We start from the raw sequence: 17,657 nt of genomic DNA, 5'->3' as shown, positions 1-17,657 counted from the left end.
AGTTCTATGCTTTAACCAGTATAACAGAATGCTTCCCTCAGGTCTTCTTGTATTAGTATTTGAAGAGCGTCAAGCACTAAGGAGGCAGAAAGATTACTTATGGTGGTTTGAAAAGGTGTAGTTAGGAGTAATGGCGTGCCATTACTCAAAATACACATGGAGTCTTAGGAGTATCTCCTAGCAAGGAGATCGGTTAGATGGCAGAACAGTCTCACACAGGGTTGGAAGTTGCCTTTACTGGAGATACACACACTATGCAAAGTTGAACAAAAACACATTAATTTTAGATTTGGTTAAAAGGTGCCAATTTAACAGCCCTGGAGACAGAAGATCTCTATCTACAGAAGAAGTACAACAAAAGCAGTAGCCCAATACTTCTCCTCCTATGTCCCATAGCCGTAACCTGAAAGCACCACCTCCAAGAACAAGGGGGGGGGTTCAGTATCCCTGTCCTAATTTCTATAACTGCCAGCAAAAGCTGCAATTAATGCTTATTGCAATAGTCATGTTCGATGCAGATACTTTTCCATTGGACTAAGAGCAAACAGCCATCAGACTCGAGGAACTACTTTCAAACACTACCAACCAGAGATGGATCTGAATCGACTGGTGAAAGGGAATACATCTGATTACTAATCCTGGAGCCATTCAGACCATCTACTAAAAACATTACAAACTAAACACAGCATTTTGGAATGGATATAGGGAAGGAACAAACTTCATGTTGTAGGGAACAACTGGGCACTGACCTCTCAGGGTATAAATCACATGGAACCCAATAGGAGTTCAACCTATTCAGTTTATCAAAGATAGGTGAAGAGGTGACTATAAGTACCTACGCAAGGAGCATACATTTGATAACAGGCTATTCAGTCTACCAGAGAAAGATATAACATGATCCAATGGCTGGAAGTTGAAGCTAGACAAACAGAGGGGAAATAAGGCATACATTTTTAACAGTGAGGGTAATTAACCATTGGAACAATTTATGGTAGATTCTCCATTACTGGCAATTTTAAAATCAAGATTGGATGTTTTTCTAAAAGATCTGCTCTAGGAATTATTTTGGGGAAGTTCTGTGAGCTGTGCTACACAGGAGATCAGACTAGATGATCACAATGGTTCCTTCTGACCTTGGACTCCATGAATAGCTCTCCAGTTTCTACAACTCTGATGGAAAGTTATATCCAGGTTGCCTCATCCCTCAAGTCATAACCAAATTAAGTTCCATTCCATGACAACAGCAAATAACAGGTTGCACATTTCAGGGCTATTTTTGAACTTCTTGGGAAGTTAAAGCCACTTGGCCATTGACCTTGTGTTACTAATCTGCAGATGTTACCAATTGCAATTTTTGTAGGTCTGTTTCAGTCTATCCTGAGTCTCAAACAAATACCACTCTTCAGCTGGGAAATGAACTTCTTTCTACTTTCAGCTGCTTGGACACTAATGTCTCCCAGAATTAGTTTGGATAGAAATGTCCACACATCCAACATGCCAATGCAGTGCTCTGACACCATGAAATCATGAAAAATGCAACACTACAGTGCACTGCTACATTCCTTTTGGCCCTGAAAAACAGATTCCTAAATGCAATAACCCTCACCAAAGATATGCTATGTTCACTCAGGATGACACTGCCTATTTTTGTGTATGTTACATCACTAGAAAGTTATGCATTCAAATCCAGAAATACAGAATTAGAGAGCCTTGTTAGGTATGATAGCTCTGAATACTCCACTGTATACTTACTGTCTAGGAAAATTTATCCTAAAAATGACCCAGTGTAAAGTCGCTAGGATAGAAGAGGCCCAAACCTTTCCGAAATACTGTATACAAGAGGACATATCCACTTCTTGCTTCTAATGAGTAGTCAGCCAAACTCGGGTTGAAATTTTAATTTTCAACATCAGCATATTTTCAGTTTTACCCACTCTGAACCTAACAGCGCTGATGTGATATAGAACTGAAATATACAATAACCCTCCTTCCAGCACTTGACTTATTTTCAAAGACAGTCATTCCAACACCACCAACCAGGTGACTAGGGAGGAGGATCTTACACAAGCAAATACCTGAGATCACCTCTTTCCCTGAAAAAACATCCAGGACTTGTCCAGGTTCTGTGGTTACAGTCCCCAACCTTAAAAATCTCTGGTTTTAACCCAACACCCTTTAAATTAGCTAGTACTCCACAGAAGTGAGTGAATAGTTAACAGGAAATATTTTATTTCAACTGATTTGTCTTTTTTATTAATAGTCCATGAGCAGCTTACAATTTTCTCAGATCTGTTTGCCAAATTTCCATAAACAATTTTCAGTTTGCATATTTTCATGAGCAGTTTGTTACAAGTATTCAAAATTAGTTTTGGTTGAATGTACCAATTACAAGGCAGCTGGCTAACTCTGACTGCATATAAGTTACATGGCCTGATTTCTGTTCCCTGACTTAGATGTGCATAATTCTTATACCTTGTCTATACTAGGGAAATTTTCCAACTGGTTTTGGTAAACTGATTTTAAAATCATTAAGAGCTATTATGTAAATCTGGTTTTAAATGTTACAACATGGCCTTACCCATCTTTACTAAGCTGGTTTCAAGACTACCTGGGGAATATGCATATTGACATTAACTTTACTTCGGACCGGGCCAGGGATAAGAAGAGCCATTAGGAAAGAAGTTAGGCCCTGGGGTAACCTGGTCCCACTGAGACCAAATGAGAAGAGCAGATGTGTACAAGAGACTCTTTTGGAGAAGAGAACTTGGGGGTCAACAAGTCCTCCTTCTTTCATTCAAGGTACTGGGGTGGTTAACAGTGTGACAAAGTGGGAGTTTTTTCTAATATCTTTCATGAATCCTATGTATGCCTTATCTTCCCTTGTACCCACCCAGTGGAGAATATGGGATTATGTCTGTTGTTGGGGGCAGCACAGACCAAGACACAGGCATGTGGGTGTCATCCAGCTATCTGAGCAGTATGAACAGGTCATTAAAAAGGACAGCCATAGGATGACTCTTATCAATGGAAAATCTTAGAGAATGTAAACTCCAATGATTCTACAATCAATCCTCAACTGTGGAAACCCCCAGAATGCGGGGTTGTGAACTCAGCATAGCCCTGCCTCGAGAACAAAGGACGGAGAGATGCGAGGTGGGGAGTAAATGCTGGTTGCTGGAGGAAGCTGGGAGCACCGGAGAATGGAATGGACTAAAAAGTCAGGGAGATGGAGTCCATCACAGCTTGGCTGGCCCATAGGGGCCAGAATGGACTGTGGTGTAACTTCTGCCTCTCAGTGCAAACCTCAGGACTTCTGATTGTGTGCCAGGTGACTAATAAATTGTTACCTTGTTTTGAAAAGGCTGCCTGTGTCATTGTAAAAACTCACTGAAAGCATTGTGCCCTGACAGGGCACAGTACAATCCTCCCACAGGAATCTGCTCTGCTGCAGGGAGCCACAGAGAGAGTTAGGGAATGCTAGTGCTGAAGGCCCAGTCTTGGGGGCATGGACCTGCTTCTCGGTCCACGTATCCTTGGGACCTGGTCCACTAAAGGGGTCACTTCTAAGAAACTGTTACAGGATACCATGTGACTCCGTGACACATAATTAAAGATACAACTCCATGTTGCCCTATCAGGCTAACAAGAACTTTTGCTTTGAACATGCCACCCTGTTAGGTGTTCATCTTGACGGAAAAGGTTAAGTGGGTCCTGCTGAGGCAGGTGACTTTACCTGGCTATAAGGCCTCCTTGGAGTGTGGGAGAAACAAGGGATATAGGGTGTGGGCAGAGCAGTGCTGGAGGAAGAATCTTGGTGCACAGCCAATCACGGGGAGAAGTTCTGAGCTGATATTTATGTTCACTCATTGCTTTCTTGAATAATGCCAAACTCCAGGAAGGTGGCACATTTGGGCTTTACATAGCATGTGGACTGTGTAGCACAAATAGGGAAAGGCACTTGTTCACACGTGTTATTACACACTGCTGATATGCCACCCTGGAAATACCAGGGCTTTGTGAAGCTCTGTGATACAGAGCAAAAGAAAGAACTTGTGCGTCTAGCTTTGTAAATACCGGGTGCACGCAGCAGCCATTTCCATTTTAAGTAGGCCAGCATTTTACTCTGGGACATGCCTCATATATTAAGAGGGCAGTTTATTTCCTCTCAGGCAGCTCCATATTTTTACTTTTTCCACCAATGAACACTAGCGCACATGAAAAGCTTTTGTGTATGGACCAAATAGAGACTCTTCAGATCTGGGAATCTCTGCCATAGGATCTAAACAGTAATCATTTCCACTTCTTTACAATTAGAAGCAAAATATCGATCATTTTCACCCTCATAAATAATAGGCCAGGAGAACGCCTGGGTACAGTTAATCTGATGCTGCTCTCCTCAGAGTTTATGACTAAATAAACAGCAGCTGCTTGCAGTTTGCGGCCTCTCCACTGATTCCCTTGTGAGGGCCATTTATTGAGTCATAAACTCTTCCGATACTGTTATCACCACAGCATTTGCACAAACAAAGGTTGGAAGAGAGAAAGATTAAAAACTGAACTAACTTTACAGGGAAAGCAGGAGAAAACTTTACAGATCCGTACGCATTTTAAAAAGATAGGTGGACATATGCAGACAGCAGAGTGGGAATATAATACGGGGATGGCTGAGTGCTCCAAGCTCCAGGTATAAAATACACAGACTTCTCTGAAACTACATTTGGATTCCAGAAAGGAAGTACTGTCCATCAGCCGTCTGAGTTAGAGATATAGTGTTCCATGTAGTACACTGAGTATATGTATATATCTTTTCAACAAGACTTTAACGAGGTCCTACATGCTCTACAAGGTTGTTAAAAATCCTCTGGCACACCTCATCAGAGTAAGATTTGCCTCAGCATACATGGTCGGTTTTCCTCCTTCATACCTTTATGTAAGGTGGTGGGTAGTACAGAGATAGAGTGAAAAGGATAAGGGAGAATTATGAACTCCTCATAACATCTTTATGTAAGTACCTGCTACTGGCAAGAGAGAATGGTAATGTGGTAGGACCCTACTGAGTGAAGTCTGTGCATGGCTTCAGCCTTACATAAAACACAGCCTGGCCATAAGCGTCAGATGAGCCAAAAGGCAAACTGATGGATAGCGATCGATCCAGCGAGGGTCAATTTAGCATGTCTAGTATAGACACGATAAATCAACTGCTGATCGCTCTAGCATCGACTCCGATACTCCACCTCAACGAAAAGCACAAGGGGAATTGACGGGAGACACTAGTGAAGACACCGCAGTAAGTAGATCTAAGTATGTCAACTTCAGCTATGTTATTCACATAGCTGAAGTTGCATAACTTAGCTCGATTCCCCCCAGTAGTGTAGACCAGCCCAAAAGGTCAGCTTGACTGTTCCATAAGAAAAAGGTCCTGGTGACGCTAGGGTGGCAGTCTGAGGGAAGAGGCAACTACTCACAGAGAGGCAAACCTCTGCAGGCATTTGTGAGAACAGAGAAGGGTTAAGGTGTTAGGCCTACTGGCTCACTCTTGTAGGTCATACTTTCGACCTAGGGGCTGATGGGAGATTTGATTGTATAATGACAGGTTACATAACAAATCAGGCAGAAAATTCTCTAACAACTAAAACCGTAGGTGAAATTCAGATTCTATCTACTCTCGAGGGCAACAGGGGAAGGACCCTTTTCAGCAGCAAAGATTCACAGGGACATATTTACAGAAAAGGGAAACAGGGAGGCAATAAAATACTTCTGCAAGCCTAGGGGCCCCAGTTCAGGATGGGGCTGGGAGGCTTGATAAAAACAAAGGCTTTTGCTATTTGCTCACAACACCACCTGTCTCCCTACCTGTGCTCCAAGAAACAAATTAACGAGATTTCCATTGACTCCCTTTCCCCCCCTTGGCATGAGAGAAAATAGAAGCCTGGTCTTTCAATTCCAATTGTATGCAAGCTGTGGTAGCTCCTGGTGAAATTTGCAGTCAATAAACTAGAGACAATTTGAAGAGACACAATGGGAGCTGCCCCTCCCACAGCTTCCCCATTATCCCAGCTTTTATTTAGGTCTAAAAGTAGTGATTTTACGCTTTCTTGTCTGAAGTTCTGCAGAGATATGAAAACAGACCCAAACTAAACAGGAGACATCACAAGCAGGCCACTGTGATAGTCAATGTGCTTCCTAGCAAGCAAAGACACAGCAAGCTCAGGATGCTGGTGCTCCGATAATGGAGAGTACTTAGCAGGGGTGGCTCCAGGCACCAGCGCAGCAAGCATGTGCCTGGGGTGGCAAGCCGCAGGGGGCGGCCTGCCGGTCGCTCTGAGGGCGTCAGGCAGGCGGCTTTCGGCGGTGCACCTGTGGGAGGTCCACCGGTCCCGCAGCTTTGGCAGCAATCTGGCGGCGGGGACGCCAATGGCACAGCACCGGCGGACCTCCCGCTGGTGTGCCGCCGAATCCACGTGACCAGCGGACCATCCATAGGTGCGCCGCCGAAAGCCACCTGCCTGCCATGCTTGGGGCGGCAAAAAACATAGAGCTGCCCCTGGTACTTAGGTGGAATAATACCCACTAGAGTCAGTACTGAGGCTTCTAAACTCATTGTTAGATAGGCTCCAATGGAGATTTGAAACCTGGTCTCACGAAGTGCCTCAAGTACTTCTCCTTTGCTGGGAGGAGGAGACATTAGAAAAGTAGCCTCACATTCATTTGCATGAACTGCTTAAGCGGAAGTAAATAAGTGAAGCATATTCTTTGAGTCAAAGCCAGTGAAGAGGGGATTTCCCTTACATTTCCTCAGCACACACCTTCACTTCATCCCTGCCCATCAGCCTCTGCCCCATCAAGCCCACAAGAGTAAAAACAGCCACCATCTTAGGAGGACCCAAAGGGTTTTCCACGGCCTGGCACAGGAAGCAGTATCTCTATGGCATAGAGAGTCCAGGAGCCAAGGGGCCTCTCCTTCCCTTGTCTCATGATTTTCATCAGGTGAACAGCATTCCCCCCTTCCCCTTGTCCACAAAGCCTCTTTGGGGATGCTCTTTTCCAGAGTTGGCCTTGCACCAAGCACCCCTTGCATTGCAGAGTACACTGCTGAGATTGGTCACTGACCCTGGCAGCTCAGCCAACAATAACGAACTCACAGTCCTGGAGCCTTTATTGCTCTCTCATTCTCCTTCCTTCATCATTCCATCATCTCCCCCCCATTAGGAGTCCCAGCTTTTGGCCTACAGAGAGATGGCTGCCCTCTCCCCTTTGTTCCTTAATAAAACAGGAGGTCTGCAGAAGTCCAGTGTCATCCTGGTCACTGTTTCAGAACTCACTGGAACCCCAACAAAGGGCTAGTGCCGAGATAGGCCAAAGAACCAGGAGCGGAAGAAAATGCCTCAAATATATTTTCAAACTAAAGGGAGTGGAATTAAACAAGGAAAAAACACAAGAAAGAAGCGAATTCTTCTATCTATTTGTTAACGGGGTTGGGGAACTCAGAGCACATGCAACACTTCTGGCTCAGGGAGATTTTCAGAGAGAATAGGGGATTTTTTAAAAGGACAGGCTCTGACCAATACAGGCTCTGGAAGGGGTGGAGGAACAGTAGCCATCTATTGGGAGCTGCAATTTTCACTTCTGTCATAGTTCAGAGTCCTCCCATCCTGTGTCTAGTTTAAACCAGGGGCTCTCTCAGTAAAATTTTTGGTGGCCTCAGAGTTCAGCCACCATTCTTGCTTTTGGCTGCTATGACAATTTTTCTTAAAATACACCTCTACCCCAATATAACGCGACCTGATAGAACATGAATTCGGATAGAACGCAGTAAAGCAGTTCTCCGGGGGGTTGGGGCTGCACACTCCGGTGGATCAAAGCAAGTTCAATATGACATGGTTTCACCTATAACACAGTAAGATTTTTTGGCTCCCAAGGACAGCGTTATATCGGGATAGAGGCCTAATTAATTAATTTTAGGAAAAACAAATAAATATGCACATATACAAGTCCAAATCATTGTACTTTATTTATGGAGGGGTTTCTTTTTGTGCAGACTCGATAATAAAAATAATGTACAGTTCTCTATTCTTTACTGGATCTAAACAGAATAGAAACACAATGTGCTTTGCACATTGTAGTCTTTTGTTGTTTTCTTCTTTTTGGTTGCTTTTTTAAAAAAAAGACTTGCTAGCTAGTAAGTCTGCTGCTGTGAAAAGTAATATCTGTATGTTTGCTAATATCACTTTTCATAGCAGGATTATTAGCTAGTTAGGAGGCTGTGATAAGTGATATTAACAACGGTTCAAATATCAATTTTCACAGCAGATTTACTCAGCCCTGGCAAGCCAGGGGACAAATTAAGCCCTGGATGGGGAGGTGGAAAGTGGGGCAATGGGTGCCAGGGGCAATGTGTGTGGGGGAGATAAGCCCAGGTCAGAGCCTGTCACCTTACGGTCAGAGCACGGGGCCGGAACAGGCTGCAGGGGGGCTAGGGACAATGGGGCAGAGAGTGAGCCCAGAGCCAGTACCCACCACTGCTTGGCTGGAATCCAGAGCTGAAGCCCAAAGTCCCACGACTGGAACCTGCCACCCGCCGCCCCAGGGTTGATGCCCGAAGCCCGAGCCTCACACCCCTGGGAAGGTGGGGAATTCACTGGCTGCCAGCTCCTCCAGTGTTTGTGGCTCCAGAGGGAGGGAAGGCCCAACACTTCTGGTGGCCCTGGGGGAGAGGCACCTCTTTGCACCCTACCCCGTCACTGCCCAAAGGTTGTGACCATTGTGGCCACATTTAAGAAATGCTGGTTTAAACTATGTCCTGGACACCTTTCTGCCACCATCAAGGGGAGCTCTCAAAGCACTGCAGGATTCATTAAGTAACATATGATGAGCATTACAAGATCTTTGGTGAAGGAAGGGCACTAGTGAGGGCAAAGCATTTGTATGCAAATAAACTCAAGTCACCTGTGTACAGTGGCTAGTGGGAGCCAACACCCCCCCATCTAGAAATCAAGCTCGGTTTAAAAACATAACGAAGTTCGTCCCTCTTCCCCACCCTTCTTCAAGGTGAATCTACAAATGTGCAGAGATCTTGAGGCAGCGGGGCATCTGGTGTAAGATGTAAATTTAAAAAAAAGTCGTCTTTTTTGGGGTTAGTCTTGTAATAGCCTTTCATGAAAAATAGCCAGCTGCCTGTGACTGAGGCAATGCACACACCTTGGGGTTCAGAGGACACCATACACCAGTGGGGTTAACTACCATGGCCAGAGTTAAACCTGGGGTAAACCAGAGAACTCACTGAAGCTGTAAGAGCTTACACCAGGGCTCCATTTGGCCCAGTGTTTTCAGAACCTTTTAATTCATAGATTATAAAGCCAGAAGGCACTGTTGTGATTATCTTGTTTGACCTCTTATGTAACACAGGCAACACGACTTCCCTGACTTAATTCCTGTTTGAACTAGAACAAACTAGAAAAACATCCAATCTTGGTTTTAAAATGTCCAGTGATGGAGAACTCACCACAAATGCTAACCTCAGAGCTCACAGTTACCCAGGCAGTAGCCTCTCTTCCCTCCCAGTACATACAAAAATTTCCTGCCACCTTGCCGTCCCCTGCAGCACATGAATGTAATGTGCTTCAATACCCTGCCAGCATCTCTTTCCAGCAGATTTCCACAACACCAAGGGAAACTTTCTAGCAAGGTTCATTGTACACAGAAGTCTTTGGGAACTAAAATTGCCCAGGAATTTGGTTTATAAAGAAAACACACAACTAAAAAAAGCTCACAACCTCCAAGCTAATAGGATCTTTCACTGCCCTCTGCTGTTACCAGTCATTCAGCTTCCAATTTACTCTTTAATAATGTCAGGCTGGGGCTCAGGACTGGCAGCTTCCCAGCTTCTTTCTCAGGCAAGCTGGAGCTGCAACTTGTGAATATGCTGAAGTTTAATGCAATCTGTCTTCTTTGGTAATCACATTTCGTCTGCACTGGGCGCAATAAAGATGTATTGGTAAATGCATTTGCTAAAGATAAACTCTGCTGGAAAGGCTACAAGCCTGATTTACAGGAGGCAAGGAGGAAGCATTGCCTAGCAGAGACTGGCAAGAGATATGCTCTGCTCTGCACACACCAACAGGGGGCAGAGATTGTGCAGCAGCAGCACAGGCCCTGCTTTACTTTAGAGCCGAGAAAGAAAAAGAAACCACATGTTTTGGGAGCTGGTGACTTTAGAGATACCAGAGAAAAGCCCTTTCCCTGGCAGCTTTAACCTTGCTGATTTGCAGACATACAAAGCCCTTCTTTATAAACAGGAAGGAAAAAAATTCCACTAGGACTTGCAACAACATTTGGTCTAATATATCCTGACAATTTTCCCATCTCCTTCTGTTGGGGCTTCTTCTGGGAGCCGGCTGGCAGCTTGTTTCATGTTATACTTAAATCAGGCAAACAGCTTCCCCTCACAATGCTAATGCAAAGGAGAGAGGCTCCCTTCACAACAGTCTGAGCCTATCCCTTTCACACAGGTGATCCCATGAGAAGCATCTCAGTCTCATATTTCCTACAAAGCTCTGCTTTTGCCCTGAAGTCCATCCCACCATAAACCCCAACACTCTTCAAGAAATTGCTCAGAGAGGATGGCCCCATACCTGGAAGGACACCTTCCTCTTTTCTTGCACACTAGAAATCCCACATCTTATACTCACCACCATCTCAAAGACTATTTTTACCAGTTGAGAGCCCTGGAAAGTGTGAATTTCCAGTGGAAGTGGTCTGTGAATTGTGCATCTTTTCCACTCCCTTTCTTTTGTTCAAATACTAATGGACTAATTCTTCAAAGATGCTGAGCAGCCAAAATTGATGGATGTTAATGGCAGCTGTATGCGCTCCGCACCTCTGAACATCAGATCATAAGGGATGCAGGTTTCCTATGCTGGGCCACCAATTTTGGGATACCCATAATCCGTTAGAGGAAACACCTTGGTCTAATTTGCCAATCTAGGGGAACTAACGACAAGCAGCAACAATAGGAGGCAAGCCCCCCAATTTTGGGGTGCAATACTAGGAGATAGAGAGCACTTAGAGCTCTGGTCATTCAAAAATATTGCTGGTGTTGGAAATATTGCTTTGTCATCTTAAATGTGAAGGGTGCAGCTTGCATGGTCCATAGGAAATGTTGAGATTTGGAGGAAATGACAAGATCCATGAGAAGCTTATCAGAAAGCCAAAAGTGATTGGCACTACTGTCTCAAGATGCTAACTCAGAGCATCAGCACCTGCTGCAATTGGGGGATTCAGCAGCCTGTGGGGAGGTCCTAGGGAGAGACTGAGGCCTGTGAGCATTCTGATCTTGCCATCAGAGCCACAGCAATCTGAAAGAAACCTCCCCATAAGGAAAACACCATGCAGAGAGGACAGCAAAGCCAGTAGGATGCAGTGGGGAAGTAACTGTTACCTTCTGTGCTGCACTAACACAGCGCTGGTACTCCTTGGCCAGCTCCGAGCACTTGAGCACTTCATGCTTGTTTTCTTGGTAGCACTTCAGAATCTCAGACTGCAGCCCTGCGCATAGAGGCTCAGTGTTCCTCCGTCTGTAGCGAAAACGAGAACAGGAGGATCTGTGACAAGGGTAATGTTCACCTACTTACTTTAACTCTACCAATTCCCATATATACGCCAACCCCTGCACTGGAACCACAAGAAAAATCTTCAAAAAATAAGTTATCCAGTAGGAATAGCAACTACCAAAGGAATCATATCATTCACAGTGCCTTTCAGTTGAGGGTTCAAAGCACTTAGCAAATACAAGCCTCAATCTCCCATGAGGTTAGGAAGGGTTATCCCTATTCAGCAAGTGGGGAAAGAGACAGAGATTAAATGATTTGCCCAAATCGCACAAAAAAAATCTTTGGCAGAGCTGGAGGTAAATCCCAGGAATCCAGGCTGAACCACAAGACTCTCCAAAACAACCAGAGGTCTACCCTAAGAGTCAGAGGAGCAACCATGACTTGTTGAATAATCCACCTCATTCTCCAATTTACATCATAGCTATTAAAGCATGTCAAAACAAAACAAAAAGGAGCAGGTTGGGGTATGTGACTGCCCTCAAGTAGGTATGCATAGCTAGCTTTAATCTAGCTGGAGCAATACAGCTGTGGCAGCACAGGTTTCAGCATGGGCTAGTCCCACATGTAATTACGCAGGGTTCGGGATGGGCCTGTACAGTCTGCATTGCAGTCCATGCTGCCATGGCTTCACTGCTTCAGCACACTAGCTAGTTAGATTAAAGCTAGCTGAGATGTATCTACTCAGGCTGCAATCAGACCTCATGACTGTCATGTAGACTTACGGAAGGTGTCTGAAGAGCATCTATATAACTTGTTGAATAAACCACCTCACAATCTCCAATTCAAATCACAGCTATTTAAGCACTTCAAAAAACCAGGAGGGTTGGGGTCATCATGACCATTCTAGTGGCTAGAAAGAGTAGGGAGTAAGAGTGTGACTAAATATGTTTTTTTATTTTTTTGAAGTATTTCATTCAATATTCGTCAATAGGTGACATTTACAGCTACCCAGGTATAACATGGGATCTTCCACATATTACTATAAGATGTGTGTGTACATACAGGGCTGGCTTTAGAACGTGCAGGGCCTGATTCGAAAGAGCCACTGCCGAAATGCGACCGAAGACAGCAAAGTGCCATCACCTACACAGGCATGCATACACAAACTGCAGGATTTGCACCACACTTTAGAACTTGTGTGCAAGTGTGTGCATATGTTAAGGAGGGAGTGCGCGCAGGAAGAAATTCTCAGATGTAATCGACTACACCTTAAATCCCCACTTTTCCTGTACTCTACATTTGTAGGTCTGTCTCTGAAGATGGAGCCCAGCTCTTCTTTCAACAGCACTTGATCCTACAGGCAAACTGTAATGCTGTGCAATGACATCACATTCATTTCCTGAGCAACAAAATAGTGTCATCAATGCATCCTTATGACTTCAGTGCACAATCAGGGAGGCGCTGAGAGGGAGTTTCTGGATGTTGCACCTGCTGCATATTTAAGCTATTATTTGAGTCACGTTTCTTTCTACTGGGCAAAGAAACTAAAAATCCTGTGCTTCTTGGATCCTTTGTGACTGTTGTGAGGATGGGGAGAAGGGAGCTCAGACATGAACTTCCAGCCCTCACATTTTTTAGGTTGGGGATGCATGCTGGGGGTAGGAGGCATGATGAGGGCAAAATATTCTGTTATATCTGGATACTTCTCTGAGAAAAATGTACTAGGACAATGTCCAAGAAGAAGTACACCTTCAGCCTTGAGCACACCACTTCTCAAGGGCAAAGCTCTAGCATTTATCAGGAACAACATGCCTAACATACCAGCCAGAGCCTGAAAAGTAACAGCAACATTGCTGTTCTTGGATTAGACACAGTCAAATAATTTAGAACCTCCTTCCTCCCCAGAAATGGTATGGTCTTTAAAAGGAAGGTAACTACTATGTAGGATCCCTGGACTTTGTTCATTATTTTGTATGTCATATTAAACAAAACAAAAAGATCTTTTAAAAGCCTTCCAAAAGTTTGAAATGGAAAAGAACTTGCAGGGAACTTCAGAAACTCATAAGATTGGCATTTTGCTCTGTCACTGCGATTTTAATATAATTCTAATCAACTCAGTGAGTCCTTCAAAACAATACCAAACAGTGCTAGGTCAGGAAATACCACCAAATCCCTCAATTCATTGGGAAAGTTAAGACTTTTTAAATTAGGTTTTTAACTCAGCGTGTTAAAAAACCTAAAGTGAATTTTGTATCATCCAACAGGAGGAAGGGGGAAGAAAGATACAATATGTTATGAAATCATTCATCTATATTCACCTGAATGTAATAGTGCGATACAAGCTTCTCAGATGGATGGATACATTTTAGAGAGAGTTTGGGTTTCACTTTGCCAGTCTCAGAATGGAGGGTCATTAAGCCCTTATTTGCTGGTTCCTCACCTACTATGGTGCCTGCCTTCACTGACTAAGATCAATGAGAAGTTGAGACACACTTGAGGGCTCATGGCACCCTCTTGCCCAGACTGTGCCAGGGGGTGCAGGCAGCACTGCACAGGGTGTCATAAACAGATAGCTAAGGGTTAATGTTTTTTTACCTGTAAAGGGTTAACAAAGGGAACCAAACACCTGACCAGACGACCAATCAGAAAACAAGATTTTTCAAACGTCAAGGGAGGGAAGTTTTGGGTGGGTTTTCTTTGTCTTGGTTCGGTGACCCTCTCGGCTCTGAGAGTGATCTCTATCTCCAGGCTTTCTAATCTTCTGTTTCCAAGTTGTAAGTACAAGGATAGTAAGACAATAGGTTTATATTGTTTTTTTGTATTTACATGTGTGTAGTTGCTGGAATGTTTTAAATTGTATTCTTTTTGGATAAGGCTGTTTATTCATTTTCTCTTTTAAGCAATTGACCTTGTATATTGTCACCTTGATACAGAGACCATTTTTGTGTCTTTTTCTTTCTTTTTATATAAAGCTTTCTTTTTAAGACCTGTTTGAATTTTTTCACTGGTTAAGGCTAAGAAACGAAGGGAGGGGGAAAATCTCTTTGTGTTAGATTTACTAAGCCTGACTGTGCATACTCTCTGGGTGAGGGTAGAGAGAGATTTGATCTCTCGGTACTTGTGTTTCAAGGACTTGAAGCAGGGAATATCCTAGAGTACCCAGGGCAGGGAAATTGGGAGGAGGTAAAGAGGGGGAAGGGAAGTGGGTTATTTCCCTTTGCGGTGAAACTCAGTGCATCTGAGTCTTGGGGTCCCCCAGGGAAGGTTTTGGGGAGACCAGAGCGAGCCAGACACTGGAATTTTCTGGCTGGTGGCAGTGATATCAGATCCAAGCTGGTAATTAAGTTTGGAGGTTTCATGCTAGCTTCTCATGTTCTGAACTCTAAGGTTCAGGTCTGAGTAGGAAAATTATGACACAGGGTTAAAGACAAAACCAAATTATAGAAAGCAGCTGGTGAGGTTCCTGCCACTGCCTCTCCCCTGCAAGAGGTGAGAGATCAACCCATGTAAAATGACAGAGGTTGCTTGGGATGCAGCTGCATTACCAGTGTATCTCCCACTGCTTCACAGAACAGTTCAATAGCAGCGCGTTTACACAGCAACTGAATCTCAGTTAGCCAGAGTCATCACAAACACCTTATGCCTGCTTCAATAAATTAATTTTTTTTTCCAAAATGAAAGCTGAGATCTCATTTACACACAAGTTGCACCAATTTAACTAAACAGGTTTAGATAGATAAATTAGAGGAATAAAACACAAAGACAGTTAAGTCTATTATGGATTTGAGACATTCTTAAATCGATTTAAGAATATCTGTACAAGTTAATTGCACTGATTTAACTAAGTCTGTTTTGTAACCTTACTTAGGTAAATCAGTAGAACTTGTATTTAGACAAGACCACTGCTTTCACTCAAAAAAGGAGTCTCATAGTTGTAAAGAAAACCTTAAAAATTTGAAGGAGTGTAACCAATGCAGTAAAGTCTGCCTGAGTTTGTAAATAGCCTAAAACAATAGCTCTGAAAGGGTGGACTGTCCCATCTATGAGATGCCCAATAACAATTTAGATGCCAGGTCTGTTAACTATCTTACTACTGCTCAAAGCATGTCACAGATGGAGCAGGAAGATCATTTTGAAAACTGATTTTGGTGCTATAAGCAGGTAGCATCTGGAAAGTTCCATCATTTCTCCCACCAGCCCTCAATTTGACCTGTGGAGCTAAGAAGCTAGAGGGGAGGAGCCTAGCCCAGAGGTCCGTACGAACCCCATCAAAGGGGAGGCTATCCTGGAGAGCCCAATGGGACACCTAAGCCTATGCCTGCCTGGCCCCACCATGCTCCCTCAAAAAAGGGGGTGCCTGGACTGCTTTGGTGGTGAACTTAGGGCTACACAGTTTCTTTCCTAGTTCCAGTGGCTGCTGCTCCTCCCTCTGTTTGAGGCTAGTGCAGCGTCAGGCAAACATCACTGTGCTGCTTCCTCTTGGATCACGTTTTTAATTGTTGTTTTAAACCTGGGAACTGTGATTGTGACATCACCGCATGGCTGAGAGCTATGGCCCCAAGCACCCGTTGTACCTATGCCTTCATCTGTCCCTGCTCACGGGTGTTTCTGAACTCCCCTGAGAAGGAGCCAAGCCTGAGGAGCCTAGTGGAATCCAGCAGAATGTCATAGTTCAGACACCTCCATAATCTCCTGAGAGTGATATCCCATTTTGGCCTCGGAAGTACCTCCCCTCCCCTCGGTTAGCTACAGCCAGTAGGCTCAGATTTCTCTGAGGAAGGTGGCATTCTAGCCTCCTCACTGGGCTGTTGTTGGTAAGACAGCGTTCTCAACAAAAATGGGTCTGGTGTAGTGATACATCTGGGGCTTTCTTTGAAAAGATTTAAGGCTCACTGTTTTTAAAAAGGATTTATTTATTTATTTATTTATTTATTTTAAAGAATACAAAAAGACTATGCCGGCTCCAGAGAAGGCTAGGCTCTTAGACCTTGTTTAACATATTGAGTTATAATTCCCACCAGTGTTACTGAAACTGGTAGATGGGACTCATCTACAGGGGCTGAGAGAAAGGACAGGAGGCAGGGTTGCAAGTTAGGGGCTTGAACGATGCCCAAGGAAGAAAAATGAAGCATATCAATACGAAAGGCTAAATCCATAATCTATGCCCCCGTCTGTATATTAGGCAAGGTGTAAGTCAACAGGTGGAAAGAAGGACAGCTGAGACTAGAAATAAAATAACTCATTAGTTTTGCCTCTCTCATCAAACTGGGGGAAAACAAACCTTGGCTTCTCTGCTGTCCAATAGGAAGGAAGGCTGTGTACACATGAAATCCAGGATTTCAGATCCTCCTCTCCCCCTCCCACTGAGTAATCTAAATCAGGTCTTTGTCTGGAAAAGAAGGAAGAGGTTTTCTTAAATGAAACAAAGGGCATCTCTCTCTCTGCCATCCCTTGAGGTAAGCATGGAACCAGAGAGATCTTGCTGCATTTCGACACACTGAGACTTACCAATTCCTATCTCTTTCCGTGTATTCCCTTTATTTAATAAATGAAATCTCATCAACTTATCCTTCTTCTATTATCATTGCTGACATCAATCTGATAATATTGGCTTGGCGTGGAATCGTGCTATTATATGTCCTCCTGATATTTAATTTAAGAGAAACGTCTGCAGTGGGGTGAATATGTGAAGCAAGCTTTTTATTACTGGCAGCAGTAAGGACGCTGGGAGTGAATTAGCCATTCATCTTAGTCAGGACCAATCTAGTGGCTCAGAAGAGGTTTTCTCTTTAACCCTCTCTTGGCTGTTCAGAGTGGCAGGTAACTGCTGCTCCAGCCAACAGCTGCATTCATCTGTCTTGGAAAATTCATCTGTGTGTGAATATAAACCCAGTGAAGAAGTGCAGAGTGCCTGGGAGGTTAAAGCTAGGTTCCTAAAGAATTTCCACCATCAATTCTGGGCTAGCAAAAAAGTGTGTATCAATTAATCAAACTGTAACACTTCCCCCTCCCCAACACACACACACAGACAGCCAGCTATTACAGGGATAGATTAAGGCAGGGGGCTCAAACTCAAATGATCACGAAAGCCACATGAGGACTAGTACA

General features: G+C 44.0%; 1 protein-coding gene across 5 annotated transcripts in view; it reads right to left on the bottom strand.

Annotated features, from left to right (window-relative positions):
* Positions 1-17,657, bottom strand: part of CHCHD6 (coiled-coil-helix-coiled-coil-helix domain containing 6) — a 181,336-nt gene that overhangs the window by 41,542 nt on the left and 122,137 nt on the right. For 2 of the 5 annotated variants that reach the window (XM_030568431.1, XM_030568432.1), the window contains 2 exons: positions 16,831-16,938; positions 11,438-11,573 (listed from right to left, as the gene is read on the bottom strand). The exons of 1 other annotated variant lie outside the window; for it this stretch is intronic. In XM_030568431.1, the coding sequence (XP_030424291.1) occupies positions 11,438-11,573; positions 16,831-16,938 (244 nt within the window). The remainder of the gene's footprint in view (positions 1-11,437; positions 11,574-16,830; positions 16,939-17,657) is intronic. 2 more of the 5 variants (XM_030568433.1, XM_030568434.1) reach the window with 1 other exon arrangement.

This window comes from Gopherus evgoodei, chromosome 7 (genome assembly GCF_007399415.2).
Source record: "Gopherus evgoodei ecotype Sinaloan lineage chromosome 7, rGopEvg1_v1.p, whole genome shotgun sequence".
NCBI lineage: Eukaryota > Metazoa > Chordata > Testudines > Testudinidae > Gopherus > Gopherus evgoodei.
Note: the sequence above shows the minus strand (reverse complement) of the source record. Positions and strands in the feature narration are given on the sequence as shown.